This window comes from Musca autumnalis, unplaced genomic scaffold (assembly GCF_047663935.1).
Source record: "Musca autumnalis isolate F117 unplaced genomic scaffold, ASM4766393v1 scaffold_2, whole genome shotgun sequence".
Classification (NCBI taxonomy): Eukaryota; Metazoa; Arthropoda; class Insecta; order Diptera; family Muscidae; genus Musca; species Musca autumnalis.
Window position 1 is genome coordinate 229,657,612 of NW_027411755.1, and position 25,688 is coordinate 229,683,299.

A 25,688-nucleotide genomic window follows, 5' to 3' on the forward strand; every position below is an offset into this window, starting at 1 on the left:
CCTTCTATGAGCATTGTAGTTTCAGAATTTGCAAAAACTACCCAGGTGTAAGCACCTTCCATTTAAAATTAGTTAAGGCGTACCGTGCTGTAGGTCCCAAGCTTAATGTGATAAGGTGGCAGAATCGATAAAGTCATTTCTTACAATACGCTTATTTGTTCCGTAAAGGAATTTTGATTTGCTGAAAGCTAATTCCCAGGGGCAGAGGTGTAGGGTATCACATAGACGGCCCCGTCAGACTATAACCTTTGCTTACTTGTCCATTATAGATTTTTCCCACAAATGAATATTTTTTGTTTGATTGTTTTTTTTAAGTTTCAATCTCATTTGATTGTTTCAAATCTGGAGTATTACCCCAATGGCTTATCTTCATCATTACTCTCTATTACAGAGAGTAATGTTTTCAAAACAAACTGACAGTGTTTCTGATCGCTACTAATATCATGATTTCATCCCGGCGAAGGGAATTTACAATTTGGTTTTTCAGCTTTTTTGAAATAACACCCTTTTTAGCGATAAACCGAACTTTTTTAGTGTCCAGTATTCTCATATACATGAGAATCACACTTTCTGTTCGGTTTTAAGTATACGCAACCATTATATTACTTCGCATTTTACAGCGCGGTTTCATTGGAAGCGCAATATTTTATTTCTAGTTCATTCATTGGCATTTCCGAATACTAATATAAATTTTGTTTTCTGCTTTTCTCGAAATACTTTTTTTACTTTTTTAAGGAATTTAAAAAAAAATTAATTTATTCAGAATTCATAATTGTTTTATGGGGTTATACATAGTAATGTCACGCACAAAATTCATTTAAGGAATTTTCGTTGGTAATACATTTCATTATTATTTGTTCGAAATAATATCTAAACATAAAATAAAACAATACAAATATATTTTTTCCGTAATCAAAATTAAATTTCAATTTTAAATGCTCTCTTCTTTTTTGGTTAAACCAAAAAAAAAATTATTTCAACATAATTACATTGCAATTATTTGATTGTTATGTATGAATGTGTGTGTGTATGTTGGTGTATTTCTATATTAGATGTTTGCGGTTGGCTTAGTTAATTTACAAATATTTCATTTGGAAATATTTCTATTGACACAAACCAACCGACGTTTAGTTTTATTTTCCCGGATTATCAACACTCAGTGTAATGTACAAAACATAATGGACATAGTCAAATACTTACATACATACTTACGCACGCCTATATACCGTATGTTGTTGTTTCATGTGTTTTTTTTTCCTATACATTTACACTTTATTTATGTTTGTGTGGGTGATGATGATATTGTTATGAATGTATGTCTGTGGATTTTCCATTTGTTTTATGTAGCTACAATTGTTGTTGCAACAAACATTCATGTCAAATGATGATGATGATAATGTTACTCTTTGTACAATGGAATGGTTTCCACACTCTGCCGTCCAGAGCAGAGAAAGGGTTTAACTAGTAGCATCTCTTCCCATTGGGAATAGTATTTTCATTATTATCTATATATGGGTGGTGATGGTGGTGTCGGTGATGGTTGTTTGTTGTTAGTGCTGCGAAAGATAATCTCCGCTTAAATGTGATGGTATCATTGTTGTTGTCGCCGTCGTCATCATTGCTGTTGTGTTGCGCATTGTATTGGAATGTCCCAAAGGGCCCTGGGGTCACTTGACACTGACCAATGGTTCAAGTGTGGTTAAATGCAACAATTGTTGTTGCTGTTGTTGGTGGTGCTGCTGACGTTGATGCTGTTGTGGCAGTGGTTCTGATGATATTATTGTGGCTGTTGGTGGCGGCAGTACTACAACAATTGCCTCTGGTGGCATTGTGTTGCTATTGCCGTGCTGGTATGCTGGTGTTAAGGGTGTACCAAGTATTGTGGTTGTCCCACCAGCAGATGGTGCCCCTGGTGGTATAACTGTGGCGGCAGCAGCCACTGCTGCCTGGGCTGTGGTACTGCCACAGTTAAGAGGTGTTGCTAAGTATCTTAAATTCATGTTGCTACAGCTTGAAGATTCCATTGCTGACATTGCAACTCCCGCCGCCGAAGTGGCTGGGGAGGCGGATGAGTTGTTGGCGCCACTTGCAGATGCCATCATTTGTGGTGGTTTTGTACTGGGCAATTGTGGTGCCGTTGGTGGTACAACTATCAGTTCATCAATGGTACATACACGATCATCAATGGGAAATTTGAAATTTATTTCATTCGCCTGGGCCTCAACGTTATCATTCGCGGTCTGGTTGGGATTCAGTGGTTCAGAGGCCATACTCTCATAGCCATTCCCATTGGCATTTAGGGGAGTTTTTTTCATGGTACCATTTGTGGGTGAGGCAGTGGCCGAACCATTGCTATGGGCAGTAATGGTTGTAGTGGTCGTTTCCATATTCTTTTCCAAACATTTGTCTTCACCTAAAGGTATGGCAAATGAAAAAAAGAGAACACAATACAAGAACATGAATAAATGAAATATTTTGTTTTTTACCAAACATAAAAACAAAAAAGTCTTCAATTTCTTCCATTAAGAGAAAACATAGTCCAATTTCATGATTTTTTGTGTTTTCGTTTTCCACAGAAAAGTTTAACATTTTCCCAACACGTAATACATTTCTTTGGGGGATTTATACTACTCTCTCTACAAAAAAACTTGGCTGTAAAATTAACTTAAAATCCTCTTGGGTTTCTCTCTCTTTCTCTAACATATTAACTCTGTGAAGTTGTATGGTTCATTCAACATTTGATGGATTTACTGTTGAAATGTGGTTTCATTTGTTGGGAAGCAAATTTATTTCACATATTGAAAAAGTTTCGAAATGAAAATAAGTTTTCCTGGTACTGTAGATGTACCGAAAATTACATATTCCTGAAAATTAAATGTAACTTTCAGCATATGTAAAACTCATCACATGAAAGATATTGCGTATACGTACTATTTGATACATTTGATACATAAAAATTTGCATAAGAGACGTGCAACATCAGATTTTCTCCTTAACATTCTTCTCACATATCATAAGTAAATTTTTGTGAAAATATTTACGTTTATAAAAACATGTACATCGACACAGGAGTCATATTTAAAAAATATTCTTTAAAAAATCCACGTTAATTGGTCTAATGGCCAATGAAAAAATATTCTTTAAAAAATCCTCGTTTATTGGTCTCATGGCCAATGAAAAAATATTCTTTAAAAAATCCACGTTTATTGGTCTAATGGCCAATGAAAAAATATTCTTTAAAAAATCCACGTTTATTGGTCTAATGGCCAATGAAAAAATATTCTTTAAAAAATCCACGTTTATTGGTCTAATGGCCAATGAAAAAATATTCTTTAAAAAATCCACGTTTATTGGTCCAATGAAAAAATATTCTTTAAAAAAATCCACGTTTATTGGCCCAATGAAAAAATATTCTTTAAAAAATCCACGTTTATTGGTCCAATGAAAAAATATTTATTGGTCTATATTATTGGTCTAATGGCCAATGAAAAAATATTCTTTAAAAAATCCACGTTTATTGGTCCAATGAAAAAATATTCTTTAAAAAAATCCACGTTTATTGGCCCAATGAAAAAATATTCTTTAAAAAATCCACGTTTATTGGTCCAATGAAAAAATATTCTTTAAAAAATCCACGGTTATTGGTCTAATGGCCAATGAAAAAATATTCTTTAAAAAATCCACGTTTATTGGTCCAATGAAAAAATATTCTTTAAAAAATCCACGTTTATTGGTCCAATGAAAAAAATATTCTTTAAAAAATCCACGTTTATTGGTCCAATGAAAAAATATTCTTTAAAAAATCCACGTTTATTGGTCCAATGAAAAAATATTCTTTAAAAAATCCACGTTTATTGGTCCAATGAAAAAATATTCTTTGAAAAATCCACGTTTATTGGTCTAATGGCCAATGAAAAAATATTCTTTAAAAAAGCCACGTTTATTGGTCTAATGGCCAATGAAAAAATATTCTTTGAAAAATCCACGTTTATTGGTCTAATGGCCAATGAAAAAATATTCTTTAAAAAAGCCACGTTTATTGGTCCAATGAAAAAATATTCTTTGAAAAATCCACGTTTATTGGTCTAATGGCCAATGAAAAAATATTCTTTAAAAAAGCCACGTTTATTGGTCTAATGGCCAATGAAAAAATATTCTTTAAAAAAGCCACGTTTATTGGTCTAATGGCCAATGAAAAAATATTCTTTAAAAAATCCACGTTTATTGGTCTAATGGCCAATGAAAAAATATTCTTTAAAAAATCCACGTTTATTGGTCTAATGGCCAATGAAAAAATATTCTTTAAAAAATCCACGTTTATTGGTCTAATGGCCAATGAAAAAATATACTTTAAAAAATCCACGTTTATTGGTCTAATGGCCAATGAAAAAATATTCTTTGAAAAATCCACGTTTATTGGTCTAATGGCCAATGAAAAAATATTCTTTAAAAAATCCACGTTTATTGGTCTAATGGCCAATGAAGAAATATTCTTTAAAAAGTCCACGTTTATTGGTCTAATATTCTTTAAAAAATCCACGTTTATTGGTCTAATGGCCAATGAAAAAATATTCTTTAAAAAATCCACGTTTATTGGTCTAATGGCCAATGAAAAAATATTCTTTAAAAAATCCACGTTTATTGGTCTAATGGCCAATGAAAAAATATTCTTTAAAAAATCCACGTTTATTGGTCTAATGGCCAATGAAAAAATATTCTTTAAAAAATCCACGTTTATTGGTCTAATGGCCAATGAAAAAATATTCTTTAAAAAATCCACGTTTATTGGTCTAATGGCCAATGAAAAAATATTCTTTAAAAAATCCACGTTTATTGGTCTAATGGCCAATGAAAAAATATTCTTTAAAAAATCCACGTTTATTGGTCTAATGGCCAATGAAAAAATATTCTTTAAAAAATCCACGTTTATTGGTCTAATGGCCAATGAAAAAATATTCTTTAAAAAATCCACGTTTATTGGTCTAATGGCCAATGAAAAAATATTCTTTAAAAAATCCACGTTTATTGGTCTAATGGCCAATGAAAAAATATTCTTTAAAAAATCCACGTTTATTGGTCTAATGGCCAATGAAGAAATATTCTTTAAAAAGTCCACGTTTATTGGTCTAATGGCCAATGAAAAAATATTCTTTGAAAAATCCACGTTTATTGGTCTAATGGCCAATGAAGAAATATTCTTTAAAAAGTCCACGTTTATTGGTCTAATATTCTTTAAAAAATCCACGTTTATTGGTCTAATGGCCAATGAAAAAATATTCTTTAAAAAATCCACGTTTATTGGTCTAATGGCCAATGAAAAAATATTCTTTAAAAAATCCACGTTTATTGGTCTAATGGCCAATGAAAAAATATTCTTTAAAAAATCCACGTTTATTGGTCTAATGGCCAATGAAAAAATATTCTTTAAAAAATCCACGTTTATTGGTCTAATGGCCAATGAAAAAATATTCTTTAAAAAATCCACGTTTATTGGTCTAATGGCCAATGAAAAAATATTCTTTAAAAAATCCACGTTTATTGGTCTAATGGCCAATGAAAAAATATTCTTTAAAAAATCCACGTTTATTGGTCTAATGGCCAATGAAAAAATATTCTTTAAAAAATCCACGTTTATTGGTCTAATGGCCAATGAAAAAATATTCTTTAAAAAATTCACGTTTATTGGTCTAATGGCCAATGAAAAAATATTCTTTAAAAAATCCACGTTTATTGGTCTAATGGCCAATGAAAAAATTATCTTTGAAAAATCCACGTTTATTGGTCTAATGGCCAATGAAAAAATATTCTTTAAAAAATCCACGTTTATTGGTCTAATGGCCAATGAAAAAATTATCTTTGAAAAATCCACGTTTATTGGTCTAATGGCCAATGAAAAAATATTCTTTAAAAAATCCACGTTTATTGGTCTAATGGCCAATGAAAAAATATTCTTTAAAAAATCCACGTTTATTGGTCTAATGGCCAATGAAAAAATATTCTTTAAAAAATCCACGTTTATTGGTCTAATGGCCAATGAAAAAATATTCTTTAAAAAATCCACGTTTATTGGTCTAATGGCCAATGAAAAAATATTCTTTAAAAAATCCACGTTTATTGGTCTAATGGCCAATGAAAAAATTATCTTTGAAAAATCCACGTTTATTGGTCTAATGGCCAATGAAAAAATATTCTTTAAAAAATCCACGTTTATTGGTCTAATGGCCAATGAAAAAATATTCTTTAAAAAATCCACGTTTATTGGTCTAATGGCCAATGAAAAAATATTCTTTAAAAAATCCACGTTTATTGGTCTAATGGCCAATGAAAAAATATTCTTTAAAAAATCCACGTTTATTGGTCTAATGGCCAATGAAAAAATATTCTTTAAAAAATCCACGTTTATTGGTCTAATGGCCAATGAAAAAATATTCTTTAAAAAATCCACGTTTATTGGTCTAATGGCCAATGAAAAAATATTCTTTAAAAAATCCACGTTTATTGGTCTAATGGCCAATGAAAAAATATTCTTTAAAAAATTCACGTTTATTGGTCTAATGGCCAATGAAAAAATATTCTTTAAAAAATCCACGTTTATTGGTCTAATGGCCAATGAAAAAATTATCTTTGAAAAATCCACGTTTATTGGTCTAATGGCCAATGAAAAAATATTCTTTAAAAAATCCACGTTTATTGGTCTAATGGCCAATGAAAAAATTATCTTTGAAAAATCCACGTTTATTGGTCTAATGGCCAATGAAAAAATATTCTTTAAAAAATCCACGTTTATTGGTCTAATGGCCAATGAAAAAATATTCTTTAAAAAATCCACGTTTATTGGTCTAATGGCCAATGAAAAAATATTCTTTAAAAAATCCACGTTTATTGGTCTAATGGCCAATGAAAAAATATTCTTTAAAAAATCCACGTTTATTGGTCTAATGGCCAATGAAAAAATATTCTTTAAAAAATCCACGTTTATTGGTCTAATGGCCAATGAAAAAATTATCTTTGAAAAATCCACGTTTATTGGTCTAATGGCCAATGAAAAAATATTCTTTAAAAAATCCACGTTTATTGGTCTAATGGCCAATGAAAAAATATTCTTTAAAAAATCCACGTTTATTGGTCTAATGGCCAATGAAAAAATATTCTTTAAAAAATCCACGTTTATTGGTCTAATGGCCAATGAAAAAATATTCTTTAAAAAATCCACGTTTATTGGTCTAATGGCCAATGAAAAAATATTCTTTAAAAAATCCACGTTTATTGGTCTAATGGCCAATGAAAAAATATTCTTTAAAAAATCCACGTTTATTGGTCTATGAAAAATCCACGTTTGTTGGTCTAATGGCCAATGAAAAAATATTGTTTAAAAAATCCACGTTTATTGGTCTAATGGCCAATGAAAAAATATTGTTTAAAAAATCCACGTTTATTGGTCTAATGGCCAATGAAAAAATATTGTTTAAAAAATCCACGTTTATTGGTCTAATGGCCAATGAAAAAATATTCTTTAAAAAATCCACGTTTATTGGTCTAATGGCCAATGAAAAAATATTCTTTAAAAAATCCACGTTTATTGGTCTAATGGCCAATGAAAAAATATTCTTTAAAAAATCCACGTTTATTGGTCTAATGGCCAATGAAAAAATATTCTTTAAAAAAACCACGTTTATTGGTCTAATGGCCAATGAAAGAATATTCTTTAAAAAATCCACGTTTATTGGTCTAATGGCCAATGAAAAAATATTCTTTAAAAAATCCACGTTTATTGGTCTAATGGCCAATGAAAAAATATTCTTTAAAAAATCCACGTTTATTGGTCTAATGGCCAATGAAAAAATATTCTTTAAAAAATCCACGTTTATTGGTCTAATGGCCAATGAAAAAATATTCTTTAAAAAATCCACGTTTATTGGTCTAATGGCCAATGAAAAAATATTCTTTAAAAAATCCACGTTTATTGGTCTAATGGCCAATGAAAAAATATTCTTTAAAAAATCCACGTTTATTGGTCTAATGGCCAATGAAAAAATATTCGTTAAAAAATCCACGTTTATTGGTCTAATGGCCAATGAAAAAATATTCGTTAAAAAATCCACGTTTATTGGTCTAATGGCCAATGAACAAAAATTTTCTTTAAAAAATCCACGTTTATTGGTCTGATGGCCAATGAAAAAATATTCTTTAAAAAATCCACGTTTATTGGTCTAATGGCCAATGAAAAAATATTCTTTAAAAAATCCACGTTTATTGGTCTAATGGCCAATGAAAAAATATTCTTTAAAAAATCCACGTTTATTGGTCTAATGGCCAATGAAAAAATATTCTTTAAAAAATCCACGTTTATTGGTCTAATGGCCAATGAAAAAATATTCTTTAAAAAATCCACGTTTATTGGTCTAATGGCCAATGAAAAAATATTCTTTAAAAAATCCACGTTTATTGGTCTAATGGCCAATGAAAAAATATTCTTTAAAAAATCCACGTTTATTGGTCTAATGGCCAATGAAAAAATATTCTTTAAAAAATCCACGTTTATTGGTCTAATGGCCAATGAAAAAATATTCTTTAAAAAATCCACGTTTATTGGTCTAATGGCCAATGAAAAAATATTCTTTAAAAATCCACGTTTATTGATTGGTCTGATGTCGAATGAATATATATTCATTAAAAAATCCAAGTTTATTGATTGGTCTGATGACCAATGAAAAAATTTTCTTTAAAAAATCCACAAAAATCCGCTCGATTTATTTGTCCATTAGTCGCTTATTAAAGTCCGCCAGCTAGTGAGCCTCATTCCTTTAATGAAAAATAACTAAAGCTCATATTTTATTTATTTTTTAATTAAACATCAATTTTCACAAAATGACATTATCAAATACCACAAACATGACCGCACACTTTCATTGCAAAAATGACAATAAATTTTCTTCAATTTTTCTCCACTGCTCCATTCCCCTCTACTCCATGAAATTGAATGTAGTTTTTTTAATTGCTGGAAAAAAGTGGCAAACTCACGAAACAAAAGAATGCCAAAAAATCAGTAACTAACAACCAAAAACCATTCGTTCCCTTTCACTGGCTGGGCCGGCCAAATAAAAACACACACAAATCCTGCACCATAATTTCACCAACAATATGTTGCGGAAGATGGAAAAAAACTTTGGCTTTTAACAAAGTTTTGCCTTCCTCTTTGGGAACAGTTTTAAGTACCATTAAAAGTAAGAAAATAAATTTTTGACGGTTTTTTTCACAGCGCTGGTTCAATTGTTTGTTTGTTTATTTGTTTTGCTTGCTGGCCAATTGTTTGTTAAAGGGAATTTTTGCTATAAAAATCACACCAAAATATAAAGAATACCAGCAATTCTTCAATTTTTGTGCAATGCTTTTTTTATGGTAGGGTACAAGTCAATGCTTTGCCAAAATGTTTTTTTTTTCATTCGCTAGAATTGATTGCAGTGTTGCAGTAGTGGCAAAAGTTAAAATGTTATGATAGAAAGTCACACTCACACACAGACAGAAATGTTTAAATAAAGCAAATGTTGCAAATATATAATTGAGGAAACAAAGTTGTATTTTTTTTCCTTAAATAACTTTTATAGAAAAAAGTAACTGGGTCAAATGGCAGAACAACTAAATTTGTATTATTGCCAATTTAATTTATACCGCAATTCAAACATGGATTCCTTAAAAAAACAAATTATTTGAAGTTGAAGTTGAACAAAGCCTTCATACTCTAGCTTGCTATATGTTTTATTTATTTATTTTTAATCGCATTTTCCATCACTCCCATTCACCCACCTCCTATTTTTATATTAGCCAGTTGCAACCAATAAACAATAGTTGAATTAAAAACTTTTTTTCCTAAGTCAAAGTTTGTTTTCATTTCATTTTGCTGCACATTTGTAGTCTGTTTTGTTTGTATTTATTTTCTGTTTTTAGTATTTCATGTTTATTTTTATTAGCCAAGTTTAAAACTTACTTTCATTAAGATGATCCTCTCGTGTATAGTAACGTGCACGATTTCTCGAGAAACAGATTGCCACTGAGATTATTATGATGGCAATTAGAACAAATATAACACCACCCAGAATGGCAAGAGTGTTGAGACCACCTGCAAGGAAGGGAAAAAAGAAAAGTTAAAAAAGTTTTATTTTAATTTTAAAACGTAAGCATGAATAATTGTTCCTGTAGTTAGTTAGACACTCGTTGAATTTTTATTTACCAATAACACAGTCGCATATGGCGTATGAGTGATGTGTAACTTCTATAAATCAATATCACTCATACGCAACGACTTTTCTTATATTGCTCGCGGCTCAAATAAAAGCGCCACTTGCATGCAAGTGTCCTGCACTATGATTGCACTTACCTGCTTCAAGAAAATTGTGCGATGTACTGGCAGCGTTTTGCTCCTCATCGGTAATGTATTCCAAACAGGAATCCAGGCCATTTGCATCCAAGTCAGTTATCTCGGCACCTCGTAAGGTTTTTGGTAGAAAACAAATCGGATATGTTTCCCATTTCCATTGTAACTATAAAGAAAAATAAATAAAAAAACTCTATTATAAGAAATGGCAAAGGGAACAAACACACACCGTAAAAGAGCAATAAAAATAACAAATTGTAAATCATAACAAAAATAACTAAAAAACTACATAACTAAACTAAAGAATATACAAAACAAATTCACTGGTACAACTCTCCTGAATTGTTAAGAAATATGAACGGGGAAAGAAAAACTAATAATAGATAACTTCCATTCACGAAGCAAGCAACAGCGGGACAACACCGGAAAAGAAACACTATGACAAATAACTATTTTCCTTTAGAAAATTTTCAAAAATATTTATTTTGATCTTACAAAGCACGGGAAACATCATTTGCATATGAATTTAATGCTTGTTATTTATTATTTGCCTTTTTCACAATGTACGGTTTTGGAATAAAACTGGAAATAGAATAAAACTAAAACTGGAGATGAAGGTGTTTCGACCAACAAGTTGTGCAAAACGGATAACTTAAGATGGAATTTTTAAGGAATTGCATTTTTTTTGTGTTCAACATTTGAACAAATTTCTTAGGAAGAAATAAATTTTAAAATAAGGAAACGATAAATAGTGACAACAGTAACATAAAACAAAATGCCTTGCTACCTAATGTAAGAAAGATAGGTCGAGAAATAAAACACTTAAATTAAAAATATTATATTAAAGAAAGATATATAAAAATAACAGAAAATTTGTCACTCAATATTTGTTAGGTTCACATATTTTAATAATAACCCAGCAAAATAAAATTGAACTACTTCATGATGAAGTAGTACTTTCATAGCTTCTTTCCGGAGTAGTCCACAGAGAGTCATGATTCATACAGTCTATTCTTTATCGTTTGACAACATCCGATTTGTATCCACATCATCGAATTTTTTGTATATGAACAATTTATAAGTTTTTTTGCAAAACGACTTTTAAACAGCAAAAAACATGATCCGTTATGGTTATTTTTTAGTTTTTATAGTAGAGAATTCGCTTTTATTGCTCAAAAATACTCGAAAACTTCTTAAGAAATGCTTCTTTATTGACTTCCACAGAGTCACGCAAAACATGTGATGAAGATACAAATTAGACAGTATCCTCACTGCACCATGCCCTTGTAAAAATCATGACTTCTTTCACGAAAAAAGATGTAGTCCAGAAGCACTTGCACTCATGATTCAACTACTTTTTTGGCTACAAACATTTTGCTGGGAAGCATTTGAATTGTAATACAAAGTATGTTGTCTCAATAAGCACATATAACTTCAACGAATCATCTGTTTTATGGACTTACCTGTCGTACAACATCTATTAATTTGCCCATGTGACACTCATCACATATCAGTGGATTATTATCCAAACGTACATTGCGTATGGCCTGGATACGCAACACTAATTCCTCATTAATGCCATGCAATTGGTTTCGGGAGAGATCAAGGAACTAAAAAACAAAAATGCATAAATGGTATTATCAAATTGTTAATAGTTATAAAGTGATACAAATTATCTTCATTAAAATGTCAATATTCATCACATAAATATAATTAAAATTAATTTGTATATCCATACAGAATCAATTTTACGATCTTAGAATTTAAACACTTCCCACAACTAAAAGAATGACAATAAAATTTGTGACCATTTATATTTTACTAGCAAAATGCCCGCTACTTCGTACGCGGAAAAGGAATAATATACAAATAAACGATATTTAATATGGTGAACACTGACAATTTTGATGTACGAATACCTTTTTGAACTGACATTTAATTTTATTTAAGTACTGTTTTGTTCGAATTTCAAAAAAAGACCTTATCCCACCTCTACACTTTAACAGCGGCCTACATTTTAAATTCCAGTCAATGTTTTATTAGAACGGTTTGACAATTTTATCCATATTTTTTATTCCCATTTTCCAACCGAATTTTAGAATTTGTGGTATCAAAATGTAGAAAACCTTTATTCAAAAGATGTTACCCTATATAATAGTTAATTTTTGAGACAGTTTATTTTAGGCCTTTTTATTCTCAGGGTGTAAAAACCTTCTTGTAAACCATTAGCCGCATAGATCCACTTTTTCAAATGTACTTACTATTACGTTCAGAATAGACAACAACAATAAGAACAAATTTTGTTAAAACGATACGTTTGACTTTTTGATTTCAGCACATTATTTAGAATTCCTGTTGACATGAAAACAATAGTTTTAGCTCTACTTGTTTACCAATGGTACTACATAGCTCTACCAATGCCAATGGTATTACATGTGGAAACCTTTCATACATTTCAAGGCGGATTTCAATAAACATTCTGATCAAAATCTTAACAGTACGACCACCTCTAACAATGAACCTGACAAATAAATAATAAATCGGAATTCCACTTCTATTCCTTAGCCCAATACCAAATTTATTGCAATTTTCTACTTTTCACACACAGTATTAATATAATTCCAGTTTCTTTGCTACACCCAACATCAAATTTAATACCATTTAGAACATTTGGTATTTCTTAATAAATCAGGCAGCCCTCTGCCTAATTTCATAATTTGCATGCATTTCAAAAAATCCTTATCCTTAACACCAACGTAAACCCTCATACAACAATTCGAAATTCCACCCATATGTCTTCATGCTATACGAAATTGGTACCATATTTAGTACTTATAATATGTATTAATTTCAAAAATTACTTCTTTATATCCAAAATTATATCCCAACCGCGATAATTTTTTTTTTCATATACATAAGTTTGAGTTTCCAAAACTTCCTCTCTATCCCCACTCTAAACGCCTACTGCTATACTAATACCGAATTTCACAATTTCAATTTCAGCTGTACCCGTTTACACATTAACAATTTTAACCAAATTCTGTGCCATTTAGTAAATTCCGTACACTTATAGTACGTATTTCCACAACCACATTCATATCTCAACCCTACACACCAACAGCGGCTATAATACCAAATTTCCGAATTCCATCTCTATCCATAATACCATTAATACATTTCGTATGAAAGCACGAATTTCAATAACTAACCACAACAGTAATTCCGAATTTCAGGATTCCATCTCTATCCGTTCACCCAAATCTTCTTCTTCTTTATTTGCACATTCGTTTTCCGAATATTAGCGACCAATACAATTTAATTACAATTATCATATCTACATTATTTGTCTTCATACATTATTTATCAAATCTGCAAATCCCTCTCTGTCTCTCGCCATGCTTAATAGATTTGTGACATCTCGAATACCAGTCCATTCCGTGATGTTATCAATCCATGTTAACTCTTTTCTTCCTCTAATGGGGTTTCCTTCAATTTTTATGCGGGTTATATTTTGTAATAATTTATATTTTTGATTCCTCATAATATGTCCCAAATAAGCAGTTTTTCTTCTCTTTATGGCTGTGATGAGTTCTCTTTCGCAATGCATTTTCCTCAATACTTCAGCATTTGAAACATGAGCAGTCCAAGGAATTTTTAATATTCGCCGATATATCCATATTTCAAAGGCTTCTAACTTTTTAATATCGGCAGATTTCACTGTCCACACCTCCATTGCGTACAGTAGGACTGACCACACATATGCTTTGACAAATCGAGTCTTCGTTTCAAGATTGACGTCATGGCTGGTAAAAACTCGCTTGTATTTCAGAAATGCATCTCTCGCCAACTCTATTCGGCATCTTATTTCCTTCGATGAGTCCCATTGTTCGGTAATTGTAGCTCCAAGATATTTAAAAGTCTTAACTCTCTGTATGTTTGAATTGTGTATTTTTAATATAGCGTTATTATGTTCTTCTTTTTTGCTTATAATCATAAATTTTGTCTTCTGGATATTAATTTTTAAGCCATATTTTTCACTGCAAGTTGAGAGTGTATCCACAAGGTTCTGAAGTTGGGATATGTTATGTGCCATTAGAGTTGTGTCATCAGCATATCTAATGTTGTTTAAAACCGTACTGCCTATATGGATGCCATTTCGCAATCTATTGATCGATTCGTGAAATATTTGTTCTGAATAAATATTGAAAAGCAATGGAGACAGTATACACCCTTGCCTGACTCCTTTGGATATAGGTATACTTTCCATCATTTCTCCGTTTACCTCAATTTGAGCAGTCTGGTGCCAGTATAGACTCTTTATACATTGTAGTTCTTTCTTACCTATATTTATTGAGTTAAGAATGTCTATCAGTTTATCATGTAGTACGTTGTCGAAGGCCTTTTCATAATCAACGAAACATAGGAATACATCTTTTTGGGCGTTTCTACATTTTTGTATCAGAGTGTTTATGGAAAAAAGGGCTTCTCTGGTACCCATGCCTTCTTTGAAGCCGAACTGAGACGTTCCCATTACGCTTTCGCATTTCGGATATATTCTTGAATGAATAATTCTAAGGAATATTTTTAGAGCATGGCTCATAAGACTAATTAGTCTGAACTCGTGACAGTATTTAGCGTGACTTTTTTTAGGGATGGTAATAAATGTCGATTTTAACCACTCCTGTGGGTATTGGCCTGTATCATATATGTTGTTGAATAATTTTGTTAAGAGATCCATGTTTTCATGATTTATTAATTTTAGAATTTCAGAGGGAATCTCATCTGGGCCACACGCTTTTTTATCTTTTAGCGACTTTATTGCAGATTCTACTTCTGCTCTACCTATTGCTGTTCCTGATAGATGTTGTTGGGAGTGCTGCTCAAAGATTGATCTGGTGTCGTCCGTAAATACTTCTTTTATGTAGTCTCTCCATAAAGTTTTCTTTTCATCAATGTCAAATAAGGGTTTGTTGCTTTTATTATACAATACATTTGATGACGTCTTTCGGTATGCACCGGCAATTTCTTTTAGTTTTCGATGGAGGTTGAAATCGTCGTGTAGTTTTTGTAGTCTTTCAATCTCCAGACATTGGTTTTTTAGACATTCCGTTTTTGCAGTGCGTATGGAAGCTTGAATTTCCCTATTCAGCTCCCAATATAATTCATGATTAATATTTTTATATTTTCTTCTCTGGTCCATCAAGTTCAATATATCTTGTGTCATCCATTCCTTGTTTTTAGATCGTTTATAATATCCGAGAGTATCTTCTGCTATGGGTTTGAGTTTGCTCTTTACCAAAATCTAAAATGTACCAATTTAAAATGTACTAAAATGTACAATTTAGTACTTTTCGTAACAATAAGTACGAACTTCCAAAACTCTCTGAGTCCTACACTCCAACAGTAATCTAAGTTCCAAATTTCAGGATTCTAGCTCTCTCCGTTCACCCAAACATTTAGTACTATTTAGTACTTTTCGCACACATAGGTACTAATTTCCAAAACCACCTCAAACCTACACTCCAAGAGTAATCTTAATTTCAAATATCAGGATTCCAGCTCTATCCTTTCAAGCAAATCCAAATTGAACCAAATTTAGTACCATTTATTACTTTCCGTACCCATGAGTACGAATTTCCAAAACTACCTCAATCATGCACTGCATGAGTAATCTTAATTATAAATATCAGGAATCCAGCTCTATCTGTTCACCCAACTCCAATTGTACCAAATTTAGTACCATTTAGTACTTCCCGCAACCATAACTACGAATTTCCATAACTACCTCAATCCTACACTCCATAAGTAATCTTAATTCCAAGCTTCAGGATTCCAGCTCTTTCTGTTCACCCAAATCCAAATTGTACCAAACATAGTACCATTTAGTACTTTCCGTAAGCATAAGTACGAATTTCTAAAACTACCCCATATCGCAATCCTATACTCCGTCAGTAATCTTAATTCCATATTTCAGGTTTCTAGCTCTATCCGTTCACCCAAATACAAATTGTACCAAATTTAATACCATTTAGTACTTTTCGTAAACATAAGTACTAAAACTACCCCATATATCAATCGTACACTTCAACATTTATCTTAATTCCAAATGTCAAGTTTCCAGCTCTATCCGTTCACCCAAATCCAAGTTGTACTAACTTTAGTATCATTTAGTACTTTTCGTACACATAAGTACGAATTTCGAAAACTACTCCATATCTCAATCCTATACACCGTCAGTAATCTTAATTCTAAATTTCAGGTTTCCAGTTCTATTCTTTCACCCAAATCCAAATGGTACTAAATTTAGTACCCTTTAGTATTTTTTGTACTTATGAGTACGAATTTCACAAACCATTTCTTTTTATAAACACCACTTCCCAATCTTCCTTTCCACACTACATCCCAAGTTTCTAGCTAAATCCCTTCAAAATATACAATTGGTACTAAATTTAGTACTTTTCGTACACTTGGAGGTCGAATTTCCAAAAACCCGTTGGTACATCTTTGTAACTCTCCATCAGTTACCCAAATTCTAAATTTCAGAATTCTACCTCTTCCCGTTTGCCTAATACACAGGGTACCATATTTAGGGTACCATATTTAGTACTTTTCATACCGTTCTAGGTCGAATTTCCAAGAACCCAGCTTTACACACCGATAACAAACCACAGTCAAAATTTCAGCTTTCTAGCTTCAACGGTTTCGTCTGGGCGGTATGTATATGTTCGTGATCAACATAAAATATAAGTGGATATAACGATGTCCATCTATCTGTTGAAATCAAGATACAGTTCGCGATATTTAACATAGGGCTTTTCAATTTGGTACAAATGTTTCTATTTATTACTCGTAGGATGTTTGGTAATGACAATTTTTATATCCCTCCACATTTTGATATAGCCCCCATAGAAATTAGAGCCGGAGGTTAGGTATTTTCAAGATTTTATCCGCATTATCACACCTCCTTTGGAGTCATAAAATAATTCGGCAATGAATTATCGGCATAGGTCCAAGCTTTGATAGAGCTAGATTAGAACGGTACCTCCCGACTTTGATTTTTTGGAGATTTTAATCTCATTATCCCACCGAAATGGCTACCATTTGTTTTATACCCCATGGGTGAGGATATAAAACATTTCTGCAGAAAATTATCGGTATATGTCCACGTTTTAATACAGCTATCATAGGACGGTACCTCCCGAGTTTAGATATTTTGGAGGTTTTAGTGGCATTATCCCACCGAAATGGCTACAATTTAGGTATAAAACATTCCCGCATAGAATATTCGGTAGAAGTTTTTATGTAGCTTTCACTGAACTATGCCTTCCTAATTTCGTTATTTTCAAGGTCTTAGCGGCATTCTTCAACAGAAATTCTATATTTTATTTTAGTCTCCCTTGGAGGTATCAAATATTTTAGCAGATAATTGTCGGTATACCGATAATCTATACTGGTGATAATAAAAGTTCGGCCGGTCGAACTTAACTTCGTTTTTACTTGTTTTTTACTCCTGTTTCATTGAACTATAACGTGTTCAATCTTGAAAACATGATAACATCAGTAATTCACAAAAGGACTTCAAAATGCTAGTTGGATTTATCTAGACTTTGCTGTATTAAACAAGTAAAAAAGTGTCAGTCGGCATTGCCGACAGATTTATACCCTCAGCCAATGCAAAGTGAAACTTTCACCTACGGACAGATCGAATGTACTTAAGGTCTCTTCAGAATTTTGTGGCCCTTTTTGGACATTTGAACTTGCCTACAAAAATCTGGATAAGGAATTAACTGCACTAAGACACAAATGTCGAACATTCGTGTGGGAGGTACCCTTATGGGCCATTTTAGGAGTTAAACTAAATTGTGACAAAATATTAGGAGATCTAAAGTTTGAACTAAATTGGTTGCCCCATTCAAGTGTTTGGATATAATATGACGAAGACCATATTTGGACCAAATCGGTTGAACAGTTCGAGAGTTATCTTACTCTCCGACAGCCACATATGGTGACATAGGGATTTGTTACAACTTTCGAGCTGTTTTCCTAAGAAATATGGACTTGTCCCTGCAAAAAACTTTTACCGTCGTAATGGACGGTCAAGTGATTCGAGAGCAGTAGTGCGATTCTCTAACTCATTTTTTGAGTTACCGACAAAAATCGGTAAAATTAAAACGCAAAATTATGAATGAAATGTTCAATCAAAAGTTGACAACATTCTTGCTGTCGGCAGAACTTTACGACTACTTTTTATTGGTCGCTAACTTACCTAATAATATCGTTAACTACCGAATTTATAAGCATTTTAATGTTACCGACATTTGCCGGTAACTCAAAAAATGAGTTGGAGAATCGCACTACAGGTCTTAAAGAGAACTTATCCGAAATTTTGTGTGAGAGGTACCAGAAGATGTAGACAAATATAGTCCATATTCGAACCTGATCTATATCTGGTATATATGTATATTAGAATGTGCCAAGTATGGATTACATCGGTCACTCCCTTCAAGAGTTATCGTGCACACAATTTTCCCGAACATTTTTGAACTTTTGTGGGGAAGGTACCTGAAGGAGTGGACTGATATGGCTTATCTTCGAATTTAAACTGTGTTTCGACAAAATATTACGAAGGCCAAATTTTGGACCGAATCGGCAGATCCGTTCGAGAGCTATCTTGCGCTTCATCCACTACACACGGTGTCATAGAGGTTTTTTTTTTTGCAACTTTCAGACTGTTGTCTCAGGAAGAATGGACTTGCCCCTGATGAAAATTGTAACGGCCTTTGGGGGGGGAGTGGTCAGTGTATACAAGTTCTTACAACAAAAATCAAAGCGATTCAAGAACAGGTCCTAAACTGAACCTTTCCGAAATTTTGTCTACGAGGTAGCCGAAGTAGTGGACCGATTGAGTCCATATTGGAAACTTATCTAAGTCTGGTGGTAAATTTCACGATGTGCAAAGTATGGACCACATCGTTTACTCCCTTCAAGAGTTATCGTGCGCACAAATTCTCCGAAAGGAGTGGACTGATATAACCCATCTTCGAACTTAAACTAAGTTTGGGCCAAATTTTGGACCGAATCGGTTGATCCGTTCGAGAGTTATCGTGCGTTCCAGCCAGTCAGACAGGCAGACGGACGGACATGGCTAAATCAACTCCAAATTCTCTGAAACACATTTCGTGCAAACATACTTGGGGTCTAAAACCATTATTTCGATGAGGCACATTTTGCCCGTATGAAAGGGGATATACCATCGTTAACATTAATGCTGAGGGTATAATAACACTATGTTTGAATTTTTTTTACTCATTTTACTTGTATTGTTAATTTTTACCCCAATAATGATTTAGATATTTCATAAGTATTTTTCACTCATCCCTCTTAAGAAGCATGTCGGATACCACACAGTATACATATGTAGCATTGGCTAATTCCTGAATCTGAATCGATTTCAATATAATTTGGCAAACTTATTTGTAGACCAAATTCCTTCACACATTCCGAATTTCATTGAAATTGGACATACGCAGTGTGTTTGGTGCATCAAATACATGAAGTCAACCGAAAAGATAACCAAATCTTAAATGATTTCAATGTAATTTGGCATAGTAAATTCCAAGTCATTTTCCGTCACACATTCAAATTAAATTATTATATCTACCCTTCTATAGATATATTTTACATTTTTTGTAGATGCCTCCGATTTCGGTGCTATATCTCCAGATGATCGTGGAATTTCAACGATTCATTTAGCCAATGTTACTTTCAGGCGATGTAGCAGTGGGAGCTACATATATAAAATCGGATAGAAGGGTTACAACTAATGGAAAGCGATGCGAAGATAAGGGCATGTTCGGATATAGCTGGATACTGAATCTGGTCAGTGTATTTCAGAAGGGAGATGTCACTGATTAGTATGAAGTCAATCAATGACGTTGAACAATTTGCTATATCATATTTTATATTTTACAAAAATACATCTTTGTGTTTATTTCAGCTTAAGTCCATATTTTGTTGTAATTCAATTGTTTGAATAACAACAAAATATTTTAAAGTGGATATGAAATTGATTAGTTGCGGGCGAAAAAACTTTACAAAAAACTTAAAGAAAATCGCTGTTTAATACGAGGATTTGTCAAAATATATTTTTGCTGATTTTCCTATTTCCAAGGTATCTATATCCGCGGTTTTAGTGGATGGATTCGATTCGCGCGGGGTTCGAAGGAAATTCAATGACACTTGTAAATTTTACACGCGAAAGATAGGTTTATAAAGAAAATTCACTCATCAAATTTTAGTCTTTAGACTCCAACTACTAGGATGCTGTATGGAGCACACTCATGAGATATAAAGGGTGTTTTTTTAAGCCCAATAGAACTTGAAATTGTAAAAAATAACACAAAAAATTAAATTGTAATCAAAAATTGTTTTTTTATTCGAAAGATCAATACGTGACATTAACATTTGAAAATGATTTCGGGCATATGGTCACCGCGGCTGTTCTTAACGAAGTGCATTCTGGACGTCCAATTTTTGGCCACTTTTTCGAGCACTGCTGGCCGTATGTCACGAATAACACGAACAATGCTGGCCTCCAAGGCATCAATTGTTGCTGGTTTATCAGCATAAACCAGTGACTTCACGTAGCCCCACAGGAAATAATCGAGAGGTGTCAAATCGCACGACCTTGGAGGCCAATTGACAGGTCCACTTCTCGAAATCAACTTATCGCCAAATTTTGATTTCAATAAGTCGATGGTTGCGTTCGCCGTATGGCACGTAGCGCCATCCTGTTGAAACCACATCTCCTCCGGATCAATGTCATCCATATTTTCAAACAAAAAATCATTGATCATGGTGCGGTAACGATCTCCATTGACCGTAACGCGAGCTCCGGCCTCATTTTTGAAGAAATAAGGTCCGATGATGCCACCAGCGTGAAAACCGCACCATACGGTGCAGTAATGTAATGGAGTCTGTAGGGTCTCTTGTGGATTGGTCTCACTCCATATGCGGCAATTTTGCTTATTAAGAAACCCGTTAGGCCAAAAATGCGCCTCATCGCTGAACGCCATAAAAATGACGAAGTCATCTATACGTTGCGCGAATCGACGACTGATTTTCAAAGTAAATTTGGATAATTTCGTAGCGTTGTTCAAGCGTGAGTCTATTCATGATGATTTGTCAGAGTATACTGAAACAAATAAAAAAAAGTTTCATCAAAATTTAATTGTTTGTGGTACTTTTTACAATTTAAAGTTCCATCTAGCTTAAAAAAACACCCTTTACATTAAACGATGTAAAATCACGAGTTCTATAATCCTATTATGAGTTTTAAATATAATATTACTGCGCGTCAGGATTATTTAAAAAAAAATCAAAAACCACGAAATTCCGACTTCAAAATGTCAGCATCAATTTTAGTTTGATGCAGTGGATATATGGAAAAATCTTACACTAGTATCATGTTGCCCATGGAGTTTTCTTTTAGTCTTTCTTTGGGCATAGGTCTATGAAATTTAAGGTTAAGCCATAACTTCGAAGGGAACATAAAAAACGTGTTGGCTTTAACCCATTTTTCTAGATTGATGCCAACACAGCTTCCACGAAAATGAATTTTTATGGTCGACATTATGGGATCCCACCTAAAACATTTTTGGTTTTTACCATATGTATTTAGTATGCATATGCGCTACTATTTCAAAACTATATCTTCCAATATGTAGGGTAAATGCACCAATAGTCGGCCCTTTAACTTTTTTTTTCATTTTTAAACTGGTGTCACAGGTTGTGGAAATATAATTTTACTGTAAATATTTAATTTTACACATCACTAAAAGGTTGTGTTTCAGAATTTATAAACTTGTTTTTATTAATTATTTAATAAGTATTGCCAATTTGCATTTTTTCCAAAAAACATCCTATGTTCTAATAGTCGGCATGCATGTTCCTAAGTTCGGCCACTGATGTTCCAATAGTCGGCACCCCTTTTACCGTTGTAGAAAAAAGAAGAAACTTAAAAAAATAAGAATTTATTTCGACTGAAAACCTACATAAATATATTTATATCAATTAATAAAACTTACATAAAACAAACATTTACTGACAGTAACCGATCAAACAACGTTTCGGCTAACCAACAACCACTCACAGGGAACCCAATATCTAAAACTGAGGTGGAATCTGCAATAAAATTATTACGTAATAAAAAATCTTGTGGACCAGACGAAATTCCTTCCGAATTACTAAAATTGATAGACGACGAAAACATACAGCTTTTAGTATTACTTTTTAACTACATATACGACTCAGGCAGATACCCCCAGGACTGGCTGAAATCTACTTTCATCACAATTCCGAAGAAAAACCACCCAAGACAATGTACCGATTACAGACTAATAAGTTTGATGAGCCACGCTCTCAAAATATTTCTAAGAGTTATACATTCCAGAATATATAAAAAATGTGAAGAATACATGGGGCTATCGCAATTTGGATTTAAAGAAGGCATGGGTACGAGAGAAGCCCTACTCTCTATACAAGTTTTAATACAGAAATGCAGAAATGTACAAAAGGACGTATACATTTGTTTTGTGGATTATGAAAAAGCCTTCGATACCGTACAGCATGACAAAATGGTGGAAATCCTCATTTCTATTGGCATCCAAGGAAAGGAACTACAGTGTATCAAGGAACTATATTGGAACCAAACAGCACAAGTCGACATTAACGGAGAACTTACAGAATCCATTGCAATATCGAGAGGAGTTAGACAGGGCTGCATACTATCACCATTACTATTTAATATTTACGCCGAAAGAATTTTTCAAGAATCAGTCTCTAACGTTCGTAAAGGCATATATATTGGTGGAACATTCGTCAACAACATCAGATATGCAGATGATACCACGTTAATTGCAAGTAGCCTGTCAGAATTACAATTCCTTCTGACTCGTCTAAATATCTGTAGCGAAAAGTATGGGTTAAAGATCAACATCCCAAAAACTAAATATATGATTATATCCAAATCCAGAAACGAAGAAACAACCGAATTACAAATAAATAATGTACATATAGATAGAGTACAGACTTTTAAATATCTCGGCGTCAAAATAAATGAAAACTGGGATAACACAAAAGAAATACGATGCAGAATAGAAATGGCGAGAGGTGCATTTTTCAAATACAAAAATGTCTTATGCAGTCATGACATAAACATGGAAACAAAAATTCGATTTGTTAAAACTTATGTCTGGTCGGTCTTGCTGTACGCCTCAGAAGTATGGACGCTAAAAGCCGTTGACATAAAGAAACTAGAATCTTTTGAAACGTGGATTTATCGACGTATCCTAAAAATCCCATGGACACATTTGATACCCAATTCAGTAGTTCTGACAAGGGTTAATCGAGAACGTGAACTAATTACAACAATAAAAAGAAGAAAAGTGTCATATCTTGGACATATAATGAGGAACCGAAAATACAAGCTGCTCCAAACCATAATCGGTGGAACGATAGAAGGGAAGCCATCCAGAGGACGGAAAGAAACATCATGGATTGACAATATTCTGAAATGGACCGGCATTGAAAATTTCTCATTCCTACTGAGTGAAGCCAGAAATAGAAAAGCTTTTATGGAGATCACGAATAATATATGAATATACCTTAAAATTTGTAACAAATAATGATATATAATTGTATTGGTCGCTTATATTCGGAGATCGAATATGCAAATAAAGAAGAAGAAGAAGAATAAAACTTAAAACTGACAAATTCATTTACATTAATACGCCTTACAAATATAACAAAAAATTAATCATTTTATCATTTATATTTATTGAATTGAAATTTATTTCCCAATATCGCTCATTTACTAGAAGAGTGACAAATCTCAAAAAATTCAAAAAGATTCGGGAAAAACACGTTTTAAATGGAAATTTGACTTGAAAGGTTATTACAGGAAAATTAAAATAACTACTTAGATCATATTTTGCAAAGAGTTAGTCAGATATCAGTGCTTAATTTCTGAGCAATATATATTATGATTTGAAGTGCTGTAGTGCAACATACACTTAAAAGCCTGAACTTTCGACACGACCTCCGCTGGACCTCCGACCAACCTCCTCCGAACTACGAAACTACCTCCTCTGGACCTCTGACCACCCTCCTCCGAACTTCGGAACTACCTCCACTGGACCACCGACCACCCTCCTCCGAACTTCGGAATTACCTCGTCTGGACCTCTGACCACCCTCCTCCAAACTTCGGAACTACCTCCTCTGGACCTCCGACCACCCTCCTCCGAACTTCGGAACTACCTCGTCTGGACCTGTGACCACCCTCCTCCGAACATCGGAATTACCTCCTTCGGACCTCCGACCACCCTCCTCAGAACTTTGGAACTACCTCCTCTGGACCTCCTACCGTCCTCCTCCGAACTTCGGAACTACCTCCTCTGAACTTCGGAAGTACCTCCCATGGACCGCCTATCACCCATCTTCGAACTTCGGGGTAGCCTCCTCTGAACCTCCGCACAATTTGCTCTTTCCACATTCTGTCCACATGAACATTAAAACCTGTGCGCTACTACACACGCAAAAACACACAAACGGCAAAAGAATATGTTTCACTCGATTTTACTCTACGAATAAACTCGTACTCCATTTCGAGTATTTTTCACTCGCACTCTTATTTTGAAACTACGAGACAAAAAATACATATCTATTAAATTTTTATTGGTGGCCGACGTTAGGAACCATGTAAAAACTGGCATGTTCTAATAGTCGGCATACCTATGCCGACTATTGGAACAACTGTGATTTTATTGTTCCTATTGTCGGCATACCATAAATACGAAGAATTCGCATTTTTTATAAACATTTTTCACTTCTGCCTTATTAGTTTTAATAATATATAATATGGCAGTCACTCATTTCAAAACAAGATATGAGTTAATAGGATTTTTTACTTATTTTACTTTCATTTATAAACTAACAAATTTCTTAAAATATGCACTTCAACACGTGTTGACAAATCAGTACCGTTAGAAACGACTATAAATGCTAAAATACCGTTCCCAGGACCATGGAAAATTGTATAGAGAGAGAAGGGAGTATATTTTATGTAAATGTAATCTTATTTGACTATACAAATAACGGTATTCTTATTTATTCGTGTTTATATACAAATGTGGCCGAATACTGGAACCGGCCGACAATAGGAGCGTTTACCCTACAATTTTTTCGTAAACTTGATATTTCGCGATAATAATTTCGGGACTATTTTTTATCGTCTTATAGAGTACGAATTCAGTTAA

The 25,688-nt window shown here is 33.1% G+C and overlaps 1 protein-coding gene across 2 annotated transcripts in view; it reads right to left on the reverse strand.

Moving 5' to 3' along the window:
* Positions 1–1,247: 1,247 nt before the first annotated feature.
* Positions 1,248–25,688, reverse strand: part of rdo (leucine-rich repeat domain-containing protein reduced ocelli) — a 423,162-nt gene continuing 398,721 nt past the window's right edge. For both annotated transcript variants that reach the window (XM_073971011.1, XM_073971012.1), the window contains exons 11-14: positions 11,836–11,982; positions 10,376–10,538; positions 9,986–10,117; positions 1,248–2,413 (exon numbers count right to left, since the gene is read on the reverse strand). In XM_073971011.1, the coding sequence (XP_073827112.1) occupies positions 1,668–2,413; positions 9,986–10,117; positions 10,376–10,538; positions 11,836–11,982 (1,188 nt within the window). In that variant the 3' untranslated portion in view covers positions 1,248–1,667. The remainder of the gene's footprint in view (positions 2,414–9,985; positions 10,118–10,375; positions 10,539–11,835; positions 11,983–25,688) is intronic.